The sequence below is a fragment of the Camelus ferus genome, chromosome 30 (assembly GCF_009834535.1).
Source record: "Camelus ferus isolate YT-003-E chromosome 30, BCGSAC_Cfer_1.0, whole genome shotgun sequence".
Lineage (NCBI taxonomy): Eukaryota > Metazoa > Chordata > Mammalia > Artiodactyla > Camelidae > Camelus > Camelus ferus.
The window spans coordinates 25,331,117-25,349,506 of NC_045725.1; the positions used below are offsets into that span (position 1 = coordinate 25,331,117).

General features: G+C 40.3%; 2 protein-coding genes across 7 annotated transcripts in view; one reads left to right on the top strand and one right to left on the bottom strand.

Moving 5' to 3' along the window:
• Nucleotides 1-11,436, bottom strand: part of VPS4B (vacuolar protein sorting 4 homolog B) — a 37,683-nt gene extending 26,247 nt beyond the window's left edge. For 3 of the 4 annotated variants that reach the window (XR_004316233.1, XR_004316231.1, XR_004316232.1), the window contains exons 1-2: nt 11,184-11,434; nt 832-943 (exon numbers count right to left, since the gene is read on the bottom strand). Coding sequence is in view for 1 of the 4 variants with exons in the window: in XM_032470580.1 (XP_032326471.1) it covers nt 832-943; nt 11,184-11,210 (139 nt within the window). In the remaining 3 variants the exon portion in view is untranslated. Of the gene's footprint in view, nt 1-831; nt 944-11,183 lie in introns of all 4 variants that reach the window. The other variant, XM_032470580.1, reaches the window with a different exon arrangement.
• Nucleotides 11,437-11,489: 53 nt separating this feature from the next.
• The window catches only part of SERPINB5 (serpin family B member 5), a 51,813-nt gene continuing 44,912 nt past the window's right edge, over nt 11,490-18,390 (top strand). The window contains exon 1 of one of the 3 annotated variants that reach the window (XM_014557698.2): nt 11,490-11,634. The gene's annotated coding sequence lies outside the window, so the exon portion shown is untranslated. Of the gene's footprint in view, nt 11,635-15,690; nt 15,802-18,390 lie in introns of those variants that run through there. The other 2 variants (XM_006182788.3, XM_032470579.1) reach the window with 2 other exon arrangements.

An 18,390-nucleotide genomic window follows, 5' to 3' on the forward strand; every position in this document is an offset into this window, starting at 1 on the left:
AATTTTACTAAACAAAGTCCCCAGGGAGGCAAAAGGAGACTTCAGGGACATATGCAGTGCACGGCATTGGCCCCACCTTATACGTTATGTATGATTCATTCTTAGCTGCACTTTACTTTGACAGAAAAACTTCAGCATTAAATCGGGAAGCTCGAAAGAAAATACTAAATTATCCAATTGCTAAGATTTTTATTTAAAAATAACTAAGTTTGCCAGAAAGACACTTTTTAAATGTCTTATTTCACTTATGTTCAGCATTAGGTTTAAAATCCACAAAGGCAGCCATTTCTTCCTTACTGTTGAATCCCAGTACCCAGAACAGTGCCTGGCATATGGGAAACATTAAGTACAAGTATCCCCCAACCTATTTTTAAAACAGATTATTTTCAATGAGATGGTTATAAAATGAGTAGGTTCAGATTACATAATTTGGGTATATTACTAGCAAAATAAAAACTTACTTCCATTGACTATATGGCACTTTAATACGTTTAGGTGTCAAAGCTGTGCACATTTGTGGGCTGAGTACTTAAAAACTACTAACAGGCTAGTGGGACGTTTTTGCTAATGGTGATTTATAATTTTCTGGCATTGTATTTCAATTTTTTTGGCAGCTATATTGCTGATTTATTCTCTCCATATTTCAAAAGAATTTCAAAATAATAAAATAATTTTGTACACCATATAATTCAGGATACAGTTGGGCTGAGGGCACCACTTTATTTTTCACTAAGTAGACATATTTCAATTTTTATAAATGAAATAGAACAATCTTTTCTTCTAGTGCTTTTAAATAAATAAAACAAACAAACGAACAAACTATGACCTTACATTTAACTACATGGAGAAAATACTGTACAGCATGTTGGTAGAGCTGAAGGGCTTCCTCATAGTTCCCAGCTTTGTCTTCCTGGGCTGCTTTGCTAGCAAGATCTATCGCTTTCTGTTTGAAGGGAGGCAAAATCATACTATCAAAATCAAAGCGTAGTGTAAGCTTGAAGTAAATAATCATGCTGCAAGTTTTCTTGAGAAATAAAAGCAACCTTAAAACAAAGCTATCCTTTTTTCTAAATCACAACTGCGTTGTATTGTAAATTGTAACTACACAAATTACATTCATTATATGGGTAAAAGCTATGTGAACACTGCTTTACCTAGTACCAATCACTAAGATTCTCAAACAATTTTTCACTCAACAAAAGTCAAACTCAAGGTTATTAAGGAATAATTGAATAATACGAAAATTCAAGTTAAAAGCATTTATGGAAATTCTCAAAATCAAATGCTGCTATATCTAAAGCATATAACAATAGTAAAATGTAAATGGTGTAAATCCTTTCAGAAGCAATGGGGCAATGAAAATATCAAGAATCTGGAAAACACTCAAATCTTTTAACCCAGTAATTAACTAAATGGTTTACCAAGCAAAGGCAATAACCAGAGAGGTCTTAAAAAACAAAAAACAAAACATGGAAACTTAAATTTTAAACAGCAGAAAGATACCACACAATATAATATTATAGAATTGTTAAAATAAAGTAACATTTGTGATAACATGGAAAAAGTATTTATAATGGAAGTTTTTAAAAAGCACAATACAATTTTTATATATAGCACAAGAGTATTTGAAACAATAGCAAATAGCACAGAAAAAAGATGAGAAGAAAATTTAACACAGCTTATCTTTGATAAAACTTAAGTTTTTCCAATTTTTATTTTTTCACATCTTCCAAAAATGTCCATAATTAATAATAGCAACAGTTGCAGTATTAAAAACAAAACTAACTCTCAGAAATAGAGCCATATAAATATGTCCAACTGAATTTTGACCAAGACACAGAAAAGCAAGTTCATAGAGGAAGGATGTAGGCTTTTTAAGAAATGGTGCCAGAGCAACTGACCATCCATAAGCCAAAAAAAAAAAAAAAACCCAGGGAGAATACTCAAACTAAACTTCGCAGTTTATACAAAATTTACTCAAAAGGGATCACTAACTTAAATATAAAATATAAAACTATAAAATCTTTAGAAAAACAAAGAATATCTTCACAATCAAGGGCTAGGCAAAGAATTCTTAGACTGGACACCAAAAGCACTATATATATAAAGTATATACATGTACATGTATATATGTGTACATATATTTGTATATATACATAATGAAATCAGTATGATGTTGGCTTGAAAACAGATACATAATCAATGGAACAGAAGAGAGAGCCTAAAAATAAACCAACACATATATGGTCAATTAATTTACCACAAAGGAGTACAAAATGTACAATGGGGAAAAAGACAGTCTCTTCAATAAACAGCACTGGGAAAATTGGATAGCCCTATATAAAATGATGAAAACAGGCCACTATCTTACACCATACACAAAAATTAACTCAAAATGGATTTAAGATTTGAATCTACGACCTAAAACCATAAAACTTACTCCTAGAAGAAACATAGGTGGTAAGCTCCTTGACACTGGTCTTGGTGGTAATTTTCCAGACTTGATACCACAAGCAAGGCAACAAAAGCAAAAATAAATAAGTGCAACTACATCAAACAAAAAAGCTTCTGCACAGCAAAGGAAAGAATCAAGAGAATGAAAAGGTAACCCACTGAATGGGAGAAAATACTTGCAAATCATATATATCTGATAAGGGGTTAGTTAATAACCAGAAAACATAAAAAACTTATACAACTCAATAGCAAAAAACCCCAATTTGATCAAAAAATGGGCAGAGGATTTGAAAAAACACTTTTCAAAAGACATACAGATGGCCAACAGGTACATGAAAAGGTGCTCAACATGACTAATCACCAGGGTCATGCAGATCAAAACAATGAGATATCACCTCACACCCATCAGAATGGTCATTATCAAAAAGACAAGAAATAACAAGAATCAAGGAGGGAGGGTGTAGCTCAAGTGGTAGAGCACATGCTCAGCATACACAAGGTCCTGGGTTCAATCCCCAGTCCCTCCTCTAATACCAACCAACCAACCAACCTAATTACCCCCCACCCCAAAGAAAAGTATCGGTGAATATGCAGAGTACAGGGAACCCTTCAACTGTTACAGTCACTATGGAAAACAGTATGGAGGTTCCCCCCCAAAATTAAAAATAGAACTACCATATGATCTAGCATGTCCACTCCTGGGTATTTAACTGAAGAAAATGAAAATACTAACTTGAAAAGCTATGTGCACCCCCATGTTCACTGCAGCAATATTTACAATAGCCAAGACATGGAAACAACCTAGTTCCACAGATAGATGAATGGATAAAGAAAAAAATAAATATACATGAAATATTTAGCCACAAAAAAGGAAATCTTGCCATTTGCAAAAACATGGATGGAACTTGAGGGCACTATGCCAAGTGAAGTATGTCAGACCAAGAAAGACAAAAACCATATGATCACACTTACATGTAGATCGTTAAAAAAAAAAAACTCCAAAAAGCAAAAACAAAAAATGAGATCATAGAGAACAGATTGGTGATTGCCAGAGGTCAGGACTGGATGAAACAGGCGAAGGAGGTCCAAAAGGTACAAACTTCTATTTATAAGATAAATAAGTTATGGGGATGTGATGTACAGTATGGTGACTACAATTAGTAATGCTGTATTGCATATTTTTGAAAGTTGGTAAGAGAGTAAATCTTGAAAGTTCTTACCACAGAAAAAAAATCTGTAACTATGTATGGTGACAGACTAACGTTAACTAGACTTACTGAGGTGATCGTTTCACAATATATACAAACAGTGAATCATGTTGTACATCTGAAACTAATATAATGTTATATGCCAATTACACCTCAAACCAAAAAAAGAAAGAAAGAAAGAAAGAGATAAACTGGACCTCATTAAACTTAAAAACTTTTGGTCTATAAAAGAACCAGTTAAAAGGGTGAAAAGACAAGCTACAGACTGGGAGAAATGATAATAACCACATATTTGGGAAAGGACCAGTATTGAGAATATAGAAAGAACTCTCAAAACTCAACAGTTTAAAGACAACTGAAGTAGAAAATAAGCTAAATACATAAATAGACATTTCACCAAAGAGGATATACACATGAAAAATACACATATGAAAAGATGTTCAACATCGCTAGCTATTAGGGAAATGCAAATTAAAACCACAGTGAGGTATCACTAAACATATAGCAGAATGGCTAAAATTAAAAATAGTGACACTACCAAATGCTAGTGAGGATACAGAAAACTAGATCACTTACATATTGCTGCAATATAAAACGGTACAGCCACTCAGGGAAACATTCATTTTTTACAAATCTAAATATGCAACTACCATATGAATATGCACTCCTGGGCATTTATCTCAGAGAAATGAAGACTCAGCTCACACAAAAACTTGTACTCAAACATTCTAGATGTCCTTTGGAGGTTGCATGGTTAAACTGTGGTATACCCACACCAGGGAGTACTACTCAGTAACAAAAGGGAATGAGCTACTGATACATAAAACTTGGCTGAATCTTGAGGGAATTATGCAAAGTGAAAAGAACCAATCCCAAAAGGGTACATACTGAATGATTCCATTCATATAACCTCAAAATGACAAAATCAGAGATGAACAGTTTAGTGCTGTCAGGAGACAGAGACGTAAGTGGAAGAGAAAGAGAAGTGACTGTGGTTATGAAAGGGCAACTAGGCGGATCCTTCTGGACAGAACTTTTCTGTATCACGATTGCGGTGAGAGATACAGGAATTAGCCCACGGGACGGAATTCTGACAGAAATAACCCACTGGACGTGCATGCGTACACTGCCCAGCCCATACACAGGGGTACAAGTAGAACTGGGCAAACTGGAGTAAGATGGAAAAACACAATCAGTGTCAACACCCAGGTTGTGATACTGCCCTACAGTTTCACAACGTGCTCTCCCTGGGGGGACAGCTGGGTGAAAGGCACACAAGATCTGTCTGTATTATTTCACACAACTGCAAGTGAATCTATGATTATCTCAAAATGAAATTTTTATTAAAAAAAACTTTAATATCTTAAAATATGTAGAAATAAAGTACAGCATGGTTTATTAACACATTCCACCTGGTTTAATTTAGGTAGTAAAACTATATTCAACAGAAAGAGCCAGTAGAAAAAAACAATCATGGATATGCTATATTAGAAATAAGTATATAATTAAGGTAAGAAATTACCCAAATAATCAGAAAACTAATCATATATTAAGAATATTATATTTTGAAGCAGTTGCTTGTGAACTGCCTACAGATGGGATAAATGGCAAGAAAAAGCCTTCCATCTCAGGGGGAAGAAAAATAAATGGTGTATTTTAGAATTGATCAAATGTAGCGGTAAATGTTCAAACAGCCTGAACTTAAAGCTAAATTTTCAAGTTTGATAAGCTCAGCAGGATATAAAGGGTGGAGTCACAGCACGTGGTCAACTGGTGGTCTGGTGCACCTGGGCACATAAAACGCACCGGAAGGCTCAGCCGGCTAAGTCACGTAGCAGAAGTGAGTTCTTTCTTTTTCTAGCTGTAACTTCCTTCTCATATTATTCTGAATTGCTGTACCATTCACCTCTTCAGCCATGCATCCCCTTCATTTGCAGTCAGCCCTCTTTTAGGAACCAAAATGATATTTGCTGAAAGAAAACTCGTACAGTCAATATTTAACAATCTAGCTCCAAATATGGTGCCCATGACTTTAAAGCAGCTTTTCTCTGATGAGGGACATGTCTATATTTGCACTGTCCAATATAGGAGCCACCAGCCATATATGACTTTTGAAACTTTTGGCTAGTGTGACTGAAGACTGAGTTTTAAATTTTATTTAAGTAAAATTTAAATTGCCACGTGTAGCTACCATATTGGACAGTACATGTTAAACCTTTAATCAAAGATGATAATTTCAGAGCATGCATCTGTTTTTCCCCTGCTGAATGCTCCACTTCACACTTGTTTCTGTTAGTATTTTTCATTTGAAATTAAATTACCTGTGTCTTGCATGATTTGGGAGTGCCAATTACTCTTTCAGAATATAACCCTGACCATCTCCATCGCTACCATCCTAGCTCAATCCACTATCACATTCAGCAAACCTACCACCTTGCCTCCTCTAAGCGGTCAGCCTGCTTCCACACTCAACACACTGAAGTCCAAGCAGCACCAGTGAAAGGCACCTTCTGATGACCTCCCATTGCAAACAATAAATCTCAAATGCTGGGTCATGACCTACCTATCTATTTGGACCCTGGCTCCATCTGGGACTTAACCTGAAGCCCCACGTCTTCCTCTGCGTAGAACACTCTCCCCGCTCTTCCACAGATGGATGCATGAGGGTCTCCTTTTAGACACAGTTCAAGTGCCAAGTCCTCAGAGAGGCCCCTGATCCTCTATTTCAAAGGCTGCACCCCATCCCTGCTTTGGGCTCTCCCCTCACTCCTGCATGTGTCCCATCTCTGACTATCACTACGTTCCCTTGTATACGCATTTATGGGCCATCTCCTAATATACAGGGAAGGCCCACAAGGACAGGACTTCATCTGGAGCACTGCATTACCCCAGAGCGCAGCACAGTGCCTGGCACACAATGGGTACTCATAAAAATTGTTGAACACATGAAAAACTCCACTATTGCTTTCTGAAAATCGTCTTCCTTCTTGTTAGTCACCTCTGTCATGTCTAACAACTCTCTCCACTGGACATTTCCATCAGCATACAGACAGCCCTCCTTTAGAAATCCTTCACACTAAAAACCCTTCAGCTTGGTTCTGTTTCTCTGCCACCTTCAGAGCCCACGTCCCACCACGGTGGCCACTACTCTTTCCCGTTCCTTTTCTTCTACTTACTCCTCAGCTGCCAATCTATGCTCTGCCCCTTTTCTTATCAATAAAGCTGTTCATATCAAGGTTCTCTGTGATGCCAGATCCAAAGGCCACCTCTGTCTTCATCCTCATCTTTCCACAACACTCTACAAAAAGCATCACCTGTCTGGAACACTGCTCTCTGTTGAGCCCCCAAGCACCACTTTCCAGGTTTTCTTCCCCTCTCTCCCAAGCTCCTGCTCAGTCTCCTTTGCTGGGTCCTCCTCTTGTACCTGACACTGAAATAACTGGGTTCCTCAGGGTCTGGGTGGGAACTTCTTTCTGTTTACTCCCTCCCTGTGTGAGCTGTTTTCAATGATTTAAGCTGATTATCTTCAAGCTGATGAGACTCTCAAATGTGTTCAATTTTAAAACACATCACTCTTCTGCTTAAAATCCTTCCAGTGGCTTATTTCTGTACATGTGGATTTTGTTTGCTTTGGCCTGTCCTCTCCCATTAGAATACTAGCTCCATGAGCACAGGAGTCATGTCTCTTGTACTGGCTTTTTTACACTCTGGAGTCAAGCACAGGACCTGGCACAAGACTGACTGAGTCTATTACCCCAGGACCAGTCAGGATCCAGTCATCAACATGGAAGTACAAAGGCTGGTAACATCTGGGACTGAACTTTTCAGATTAGGAGACCATGACATGTCCACACTAGACAATCCCAAGAAACTGGGTAAATTCCAGAACCATCTATTTCAGGAGGAAAGATGTCCCAGCCCCTGTCTTTCAAGGCTAATTCTTTCCCCTGTGCTCTGGGGCCCACCCCCACCTTCCTCCTCTGACACTTACTCCCTCAACTATATCTACTCAGCTGTTCTCCCCAACCTAACCTCTCCCTTCCCAGGGGAAGCATTATTTAGCATAAAACCATATGCGAGTCCTAACTGAGTCATAGCTCAACACACAAATGGAAACACACCAGTCCTCCCCAGTTCCAAGGTTCCCCTCTAGCTACCATCTCACACCTCTTCACGTCCATAGCAAAGTCCCAAAGAGAACCCCAAGTTCATCTCGGTTTCTTGACTCCTCCTATGGCAATGCTTGCTGCTCCGTGACCATCAGATCTCTCATTTGTCTAGTTACAGGTAACGAGGTAAGCACTTGGCCCTCAAAAGACACCTGACACAGCCTCCTCTGGTCATGAAAGCACCATCCTCTCCAGGTTTTACTCTTGGCTGTGGCACAATTCTTTTTCAGGCTCCCTTTTCTCTCCCCTTAAAGGCTGATTTTCACTGGCTCTGAACCTTAGTCCTTGTTTTTTCCTCATTCTATAAACTCTCCAAGATGCCTTTAACCTCTGCTACCACCTGCATGCTGCTAACTCCCAAATCCTTATTCCCAGCCCAGCCTCTCTAAGTTCTACATATATGTAGCCAATGGACATTGGACTGCTCAATGGACATTTCCACTTGATTGTCCCCACCGATATTTCAAATCCAAGAAGCTCAAAACCACCCTAGCCCCTCAAATGCCCCCTCTTGTAATCCCCAAACCAATTCCTATCCACTCGGATATCCAATCCACGAAATCTGGGAGAAAACCCAGGCTCCTCCTCCTCCCTCACTTTCTAAATGCAAATCCAAGCCTGACTATTCTTCCTCTTCAATTTGTCCCTGATCAATCCTGTCTTCTCTATTCTAATAGGTACTGGACTATTTTGGCTCTTACCATCTCCCACCACACAGAACTCTGCCTCCTAACTGGCCTCCCGGCATCCAGGCTTGCTATCTGTCAAGCTGTCTCCTGTACACATACAACAGTTTCATTCTAAAACAAAAATCTGAGTATACTGTCTTTCCTGACTCTCCATCCACAGCAGGATGGGGACCAATCACCTCTGTGCAGCACACATGGTTCTGTGATGTGGCCTAACTAGGCTCGACCTCCCACCTGGCACACTCTCTTCCCATCACATCAAACTACTGCGAAAACACAGCTGGCTCAGACATCATACCCTTGTGTATAGTGTGTTCTCCACCTGGAATATGCTATGCCACTTCCCCCTATAAAACTCCAGCTTCTCCAAAACTCAGCCCAGTCATCATGGCCCTCCTGCTGCAAAGCCCTCTCCAGCACCCCTAGACGGCCTAGCCTATGCTTCCTCAGAATTTCCACTGCCTCTTGTACATTTGTCCAAAGGTCACACAGTATCCTAGTAGTCACTTTGTATGTCTGTTTTCACATCAGAATATAAGCGCCTGGAAGTCAAGGATGATATATTTCTCTTCTGACTCCCCAACACGAAGCAAAATGCAAGGCATGGTAGACATTAAAAATACTCAGGACTGAGTAAACTTTTGAGTTCTATGCATACTGCATTAGCTGCAATTTCTCCCAACCCTCTCCAAGGTTTATTATACTTTTAGACTGAAGCATATGTTGTTTTTCTCTGCCTGGAATGCACTCCAATTTCTTGTCCAAAGAGGCATAACTTTATAGTGAAAGAAGCACAAACTTATAAGCAGATAGATCTAAACTCAAAAACATCTTCAGTACTAATTAATTGTATGTCTTTGGGCAAATCATAACTTTAAAAAGCTTTGGTTTCTTATACTGCGAAATCAGAATAATATTCATCTTGAAGAGTTGTTCTGAGGACTAAATGAGATCACAGCAAATGCCAGGCAGACAATTAGCGTCAGTACCTTTCACTTTATCTGAGCTCACATCACCTCCTCTATGGAACATTTCTCCTTTATCCTTGAAGAGTTACACAAGCCCTTCCTTCTGCCCTCCTATACTAACCTTAATTCTATCGTAGCATTATTGCATTATTTTATTTTGATTTTCAGTTATCTGCATTTCTCCATTTGATTATAAGCATCTGGCTAAGGAGATTTTTGCCTTGTTTGGTGAGGAAGTTATTCATTATTGAATATTCTTCATCCAAATCCTACATTAGAAGGTTGAAAAAGTTGATGAGAAAGCGCACCTGTGACCCCAACCATTGATAAAATTGTAATTCAACGTCTCTTCCTGTTTAACACTAGCAACTATGCCTTTAATACGGGTCAATCTTCAGCTGATTCACTGAAAAACATCCAATAATCCCCTTCAAATATGATGTAAACTGATTATAGAATGAAATTGCAAATCCTGCAAAAGAAAAAAGCTAAGCAAATAGATAAAAGTTACATTGTAGAATGCCCAAACCACATGAAAAGTCTTGAAAAATTAAAAGATGGTGGACTATGTATAAAATAGATGAGCAGCAAGGGTATACTGTATAGCACTGGGAATTACAGCCATTAACTTGTAATAACTTTTAATGGGGTATGGCCTGTAAAATACTTACTATGCTGTATACCTAAAGCTAATATAATATTGTAAATCAACTACATGTCAATAAAATTTTTTTTTTAAAAGATGGTGGAACAAAACCATGCAGTTAACTGACAAACCAACAAGGATGAAGACAAGATGGGCACTTCAAAAGAAGTTATCTTTGATACTCAAAGGTACAATACTGTTCAACAGCAAGGCCAAGACAAGAATTCAATACAGGTATTCATGCTACTCTTCTGTTCCAAACTTACCTAGTGGACCAGAGCCCTCCAGGTTAAGTCACATTCTAAACCCCACTGCAGCCTCAGATCTATTCTAGAAATGGGAGACTGTTTCAAAAATTTCTCATCTCAATAAATTCCATTCCAAAGACCGAAGAATTAAGTCTAAAATCTTAACATTACATGATTATGTACAAAACACTGTGCTCACTGCAATAAGGGGTGGGAAGGCGTTGTCAAAAAAGAGCTTAAGAGTTCCCCTTGATCTTAACATACTTTGGGAGCCGTAACAGACTGCACATCAACGCACAGCTCAAAGAATTCACGGATTCCTCAGATTCGAAGGCTGTCTCAAGTTTCTATCCACCTGACAGCTCGAAAAGGGCTTTGCTATACCAACTTGAGAAACTAGGAGAGAACTCGGACCACTCTATTTTCAACTGGTTCAGAGCAGTGCTCTGGATACATTACGTTCTTTCCTTTCTCCCTTACACTGTTTGGAGCGTCCGTTGCCTCTCGTTCAAAGCTCTGCCCAGTTCAGTTCAAACTCGGCTGGCATAAAAAGGAAAAAAAAAAAAATTAAAAGCCTCAACAAAAGTCAAGAGTCTCACAAAGCCAGTGGGCTTGGTAGACCCCGGAAGTGGGCGGAAAGCGTCCGACTCTCCCACCTGCCTCTGGGCAAGGTCGCCGCCCTCTTCTGCCCGGCACAAGGGGCGCGGCCGCTTCCTCCCTCCTCCCCCGCTCCTCTACCCCACCCCACGCCCCGAGCCTCCCCTCGATCCAGCTCTCCAGGGGGCGGGAGAGTGGTGATACCTGGAGGTTGTTGGAAGTGGATGCCATGGCGGAGATTCGAGGCGGTTCCTGGAGGAGGAAAGGGGGCAGAGAAAGCCAACAGCACCACTGTCGATTCCGCCCGCAGTTGCCCCAAACGTGAGAAGGCTGGTGGCTCTCGGACCCCAAGTGGCGGCCTCCCTTCCAGAACTTGTTCCAAAACAACACTGCGCCCCGAGAACCGCCCGACCCTCCTCACGAAACTTCCGCAATCCCGAGCCCCTCGGGGCTCTGGTCCCGCCTCTGGCCTCAGAACTTCCGCTTTCGTCATCAGCACGCGCGCCACCCAGTCGGGAAGCCATCCTAGTCTCGCGTTAGCTCGGAGGCTCGCGAGGCCTGGAGAGGGGTCCCGAGGCCTGGCGGAAGTCAAGCTGTGCCCAGGCGCACTGCGGCTCCAGCATGGGAGCAAGGGGACCGACTGGAGCCGAAAACGGTTTGTTTTCCCCCGTTTTTTGGGTGTCTTGTATTTTGAGATGAGTTATTGGCTCAGGCTCGTTTTACTCGACGTCGTGGAGAGTGCTCTATCGCTCTGTGGCTTTTGTGTGAAAACAGTTACCCCGTCTCCCAGACCCAGTGTTTGGGAACTTAGGGCCCGTTACCATGTCCTCCTCTGAGAAGTGGGTAGTTAAGAGTACCGACCTCAGAGTTGTGGAGGACGCTAGTGCGGCGCGACTGGGCGCATAGCACGGTGATGGGAGAACAGGAAGGTCTCAGTACGCGTTAGCGCTTCTTACTGCTCACACTTAACACTTCATCCAGCAAGCATGTTTCCAGTGGTTATTGTCTTGGCTCTACGAGGCCCCGAGAATTTTAATAAAAATTGTGTATGGCCGCTGCCGTCGAGGAGCTTGGCAGTAGTCTAGTGGGGATGCAGACTCCCGAACACAAGTCTTGTGAAACTGTTAGGCCAGGTATTATTTATTCCAGTTATAGTTACAAGGAAGGTTAATAGCTTGAGAGGTTTAGTGCTTTATGTGAGACCACGGAAATCAGGGCTTTGGGGCAGAACTGAGATGAGACCTGTTTGCAGCCACAGTACTCTTTTTCTTCCTTCCTTTCATAGTTCAGCTTCTCAAAGGAAAGTGAAATAGGTGGTTAATCACTCTACCATTTTATTTCCTGCTCACTCCCTAATTCTCCTAAATAGTTAAAGTGCTTCCTCCTTCTTCTTATTTGGTATTGTCAACTACCCAGCTCTTGAAATCTCTTCTGTGTGGTGTCCTAATGTCCTTCTGTCCTCCTCACTTCCTCAGCTTCTTACTCTTAACGGCAGAATATCCTCAAGAGCATCCTCTTTTTTCTCACTACTCAATCTCTGCTAATGTTACTCCCTTTTTGGGCTTCAGATAGCAATATGATAGGAATGGCTTCAAATTTAAACCGCTCAGCCCACCCTGCCTTCTGCCCAGCATTTATAGCTACCTCTCAGAGAACTCCAAAAACCATAGGGTTTCCCCAGAAGACAAATTCAATACATTAGAAGTCAAATTAATTATCTTATACCCCAAACTTACTTCTCTGGTTTTTCCTTCTCAAAATATCACGAAGTCTCCATCATCCAGGTTCAAAGCTAAAGCCCTCTCTGCATGCCATCTACCAATGCTCCTCCTGGCCCCTTCATGTCCCCTTCCAGTTACTGATGAAATTCTGTAGGGACTCCAGCCCTTAGAATATCAGCACATAAAAGACACTTAATAAATATTAAGCTGTACAACTGAGCTCTTTAAAATCACTCGCTGGTTCCTTAAGGTCTTTAATTTTGCCTGAAGGTATAACCAGACTCCAATTTACCTTTCAATTCAATCCCTAAATTTTACTGAACACCCACTAAACACAAGTCTACTAGGCATTAAGAAACTATGAGGATGACTAAGATATGGTCTTTGCCATTTAGGATTTTACAGTTTAGTGGAAGGCACAGACATGTAATAATGAAAAGAGAATTCACTGAGATATTTGAGTACTACAATTGGGTATCACAAAGTGCCAGGCTGTTTTGGAAGCAGGATATAAACCAGTCAAAAATCCCTCTTTTATCACCAAAACGGTAGTAAGTCATGTTGATATCATGTACCCTCTAATGTGCAACGAGAAAAGTATCACCTGTGGTATTCTTAAAAGTCCCAAACCTGTGTCGTCATGAGAAAAAAACTGTAAAAACACAAATTGAGTTGTTTTTTAAACTACGAAATGCCTAACATCAAAGTCATGAAAGACAAGGAGAGACTGAAAAACTTGTCACTGATTGCAGGAGACTCAGGGACTGACACATAAATGCAATATGTTCTGGACTGGATCCTGGAACAGAAAAAGACAGTGGAAAAACTGATCCCCAAATCCGAATAAAGTCCATATTTTAGCTAATGTTGTTATACTGATGACAATTTCTTAGTTTTGTTAAATATACAGTGGTTATTTAAGGTGTTAGCAGTGGGGGATGTCAGGTGAAGAGTATATGCGAATTATTTATGTATCTTTGCAACTGCATCTTTAAATCTTAAAACTGATTTTGACAGTGGCCAGGCTATTTCAGGCAGGAAAAAAAGCATAAATAAAGGCACAGAAGTGTAAAATATATTACGTATTTGAGGGCTGGCTGGGATGTAGAAAGCAGGGGGAGCTGCAGGGAAGGGGTGACTGGAGAGAAAGCTAAAAATGCACCAGCTGGCACTGCCAGGTGCTCCAGCTTTGAAGATAAGGAGTTTGGACTTTGTTCTGTAAGGATTCACTGAAAGGTTTTCTCCTCCCTCTTTCTCTCTCTCCCTCCCTGTTTCCCTCCTTCCTTCCTTCTTTCCCTCTTTCCCTCCCTCCATAACTTTGTTCCTTTTAGAAGAAAGAAGCTAGTGGAGTCTTGATTTGGTCGTATACATGTTTCCCCTGCTCTCCAAAAGCAGCGTGTTCGTACGTGAAACCGTTCCTACATGAAACCTTTCATATTTCATAAGCTGAAATGGCCTAAAGCAAAAAAAAATCTTGCTAACAGATGCGTGAAATAAATCAAGATAAAGCACAGATGCTCACAGACACAGTTCAAAGCTATAGCAACTTGATGCTGAGATGCTGAATGTAGTTCTGGGGAAAGAGCTTGGCGGTGCCACTGCCCATGGTGGTACCTGGGGTGTGCTGCCTCTGTAATTCACTGCAAAACAAGCACTGAATGCTATTTTTTTCTGCATTTTCTTATAAAAGCAAAAGCCCTTTACAAATTTCTTTCAGTTAGCGAAAACGGGTCCTAACACAGGTCTTTTATAAAAGTGAAGTGGCACAAAGCGAATTTTCAAAATGCAGGAAGTCCTGTGTTGGTTTTACGGAGGTGGATCTCACAGTTGGTTTTATAGGAGGGACAGGGGAGACAGGAGGCAGGAATGTCAGGCAGGAAGCTACTGCAACAGTCTTAACGTTTTAGAAAACAAGGTCTTCAGAGATGAACAGCGTATTCCCCACTTCTGAAGCACAGCCCCAATTTGGACTTTGATTAATACATCCTCTCTCCCTCAGTTGTGTTCACCATTTCAGCCTGCTAAAAGCATACCTATTCTTCAAGTACCAGTTCGAGTGTCACTTGCTGAAGACAGCTTTGAAACCTCCTTGAACTCTCATCGCACTTTGGGACCTTGAATTGTCCTGAGACAATGCATGCTAAGTGTCGAATACAGTGCCTGGCGCATAACAGATACTCAAAAAATTGTTAGCCTCGCCTGCATAGTGTTCCTCCTTTCTAGGCTGTAGAGTCACCAGGGCTAAATCTTCATTTTATTCATTTTTCTAACGCCTCCCCCCTCTCCCACGGATACACACAGAGTATGTGCTTAAATAGCCAAGGTTTATTGAACAAAATGAAGTCTCCTTGTGAATGATCAAGGGCTTTGGAGGTTAGGGAGCTTGGTCAGCTGGCAGGTGGCATCTGTGACTCATCCTTCAGCAAGGTCTCACATCCAGCCCGTCCAGGACCAAACCCATCTCCCTCACCTTACAAGAAACACATAATACTGAAGTCGTCACAGCGTGAGTAGGGCAGCCACTCATCCACCCAGGAGTCAGGTCTCTGCTTGTGAGTCACCAGATCCCTCCCTGACCTGGGACACAGCTATAAGGAAGGCCAAGCACTGACAAGGCTGGTCATGTGAAGGAAGTGACTCATCCAGCTTCTCAGGCAGGAAGCCTTTTCTCCATATCAGGCAGCACACCTTTCTGGAACCAACCCAGCAACGTCAGTCAGCCCTGGAAGGGCGGGCGTGTCCGCTGAAGCAGCCTCCTTGTGGATTATCTAAGGTGATTATGTTCTAAGGCATCAGCTCAGAGGAGAAAAGAAGAGGTGCCTGCCATCGGAAGGTTACATGCCAACGCCATCATCCCCCAGACTGCGGATAGTTCAAATACAGAAATGTACACGTACACAGAGAATACATTTCAAACACCTTTCCCCACGACTGCATGACACAAGCCTTTCCTGAACATTTTCTCCAAGAATGTCTCCTTTGCTCTGGTGTTGGATTCAGGATTCAAGTGATTTTGCCTGATAATGTTCTACTTGTTGAAGGAAGGTGGAAAATATTTGATCTCTTCTCAAAACTCCCTCTTCCCTCTCAGAGAGTATCAGGTATGAGCTATCTTCTTTCAGTTTTCTTCTTCTTTCAAAGCCCTCAGCTCAGTTAATTCCAATTAATTGATCTTTGCCAATAGGATAGGAAACATGGCATTTTATAGTCTTATTAGATATTCTCTCTGACATATTTACAGATAAAATGACTTGCTTCATAATAATGCAGTGTAGGGGTGGGTAGGTTGAGTGTGTGTGTGTGTGTATGTGTGTGATAAATGAAACAAGAATGGCCTTGAATTGATGGCTTGTTGACCACTGCAACTGGGAATGGGTTCAGGGTGTGGGGGATGTTGAATGAACCAATGTCTCTGCTTTTCTGTATGTTTAAAATTCTCCACAATAAGAAATTTTTTTAAACAAATTGCATTTCATATTTGTGTTGAACTCCTGTTCACATTCTTTGTCCAACTTTATATTGTAGTGTTCATTTTTTTCATCTTTCTTACTGATTTACTAAAATCTTTTGTGTATTAAGGAAGTTCATCTTTTGTTATATGTGTTGGAAATATTTTCCCATTTTATTCTTTCAGTTAGTACCTTTTTAGGTATGAGAAAGTAAGTTTCAACATAGTCACATTTATCATTCTTTTCTTTCATTTTTTTTTTGTTATGTTTACAAAGATCTGATACTAGGTTATCTGAAACAGCAGTACACCTGCCTGTTCTTCAGCTACTTTCAGTGTTTCATTGCTTCATTTAAATCTTTGCCCTCTCTGGAATTTATTTTGGTGTAATGATTAAGCTCAGGATCTAGCTTTGTTGTTTTACTTTTATTATTGTGAATGGGTGGTCAGTTGTCCAGGTATTATTTATTTAACACCCATCTTTTCTCCACTCATCTGAATGGCTACCTTTGTAGTATACCAGTTTCTCACATGGATTTATTTGTCTGAAATCTTGATTTTTTAAAAAAATATTCCTTTTCACCACCTTTCCTTATGCCAGCAAAACATTTTTTATGACAGTAGCTTTATAATACAGTATCTTGTGGAACTGCCTGACTTACTCTAAGCAGAACAGAAAACTAGCTAACGGCTCACGCACGGACGCTAGGATGCTTGGTTCAGACCTTGGCTCCCATGTGTATCAGGCAGTTACTTAGTCTCTAAGCTGCTGTTTCTGCATCTATGAAATGGGGCTAGTAACACTACCTGTCTAATGGGAGAATTAAACAGAATTGGGCTTGGAACCTACCAAATGTTAACTAACCATAGTTTTCTAGATAGTTAATATTTTCTCATATTTACTTTTCCATGTTAACTTTAGCATTATTTTCTCAAGGCCCACCTAAAAAGCTTATTGATTTTGTAATTGAATAGATAGATGAGGACAAATGAATATCTTTAAACTATTGAATTTCCCTCTGATACCAAAAACAGGTAATGTCTTTTTTTTTTAAGTCTTCTTGTATGCTTCTAGGTAGAGTTTCATTTTTTTTTCTTCATATAGTTGAAAAGCTCTTCTAGGCCTATTTCTAGGTATTTTATTGTGTTATTGTTGCTATCATAAGTAGTATATTTCCTTCTCATATTTTCTCACTAGTTATGGTTTTTCTAAAATTTTTATTTATTCTTGTGGGAGAGGTAATTAGGGTCTTAATTAATTAATTAATTAATTTATACAAATGGTGGTACTAGGATTGAATCCAGGACCTTGTGCATGCTAAGCACGTGCTCTACCACCAAGCTGTACCCTGCTCCACCCCAGTTATGGTTTATGTGTAGGAAACCATGGGAGCCAATGCAGATTAATTTGTCAGAGCTGTTATTTCTAATAGATTATCAATATATTCTCTTGGAGTTTCTAGGTAAACAGTCAAAACAGCTGCAAACAGTGGTATCTTTACCTCTCTCCCTGACAATGTTGAAAGTGTCAAGAGTAGTCATCCTTTTATTTTTCCTAACTTTGAAGGAAATGCTGGTAGTATTTCATAAATAATCATTTTAAATGGTATTGTATAAGTTTTCTATTTCTGTGTAACACATTACCACAAACTCAGCAGCTTAAAGCAACACATTTTCATTGTCTCACGGTTTCTATAGTTGGGAAGTCCGGGCATGTCCTAGCTGGGTTTTCTGCTCCAGGCCTCACAAGGCTGAAATTAAGTTGCAGGCTGGACTGTGTTCTCATCTGAAAGTTCCGTTAGGGAAGGGGTACTACATTCAAGCTCCCTGAAGTTGTTGGCAGAATTCATTTCCTTGTGTCTGTGGAGTTCATGATAGTTCACTTCATCAAAACCAGGAATACGCATGTGTACACACACACACACACACACACACACACACACACTTGGAGTCTCTGCTGTTTCAAGTGTCTGACTTTAGGAAAAGTCTTAGACCCTCTTTTAAAGGGCTTCACTGATCAGGTCAGAACTATCCAGGATAATCTTCCTTTTGATTAAGTTTAAATCAACTTATTAGGACTTTCATTACATGTGCAAATCTCTCACCTTTGCCATATTCTGTTGGTTTGAAGGTAAGTCACGGGTTCTGTCTATACTTAAGGGAAGAGAATTATACAAGGATCTGACTCATTGAGGGTCCCTTAGGATATGTCCACCACAGTAATATTTCACAAGACATCTCT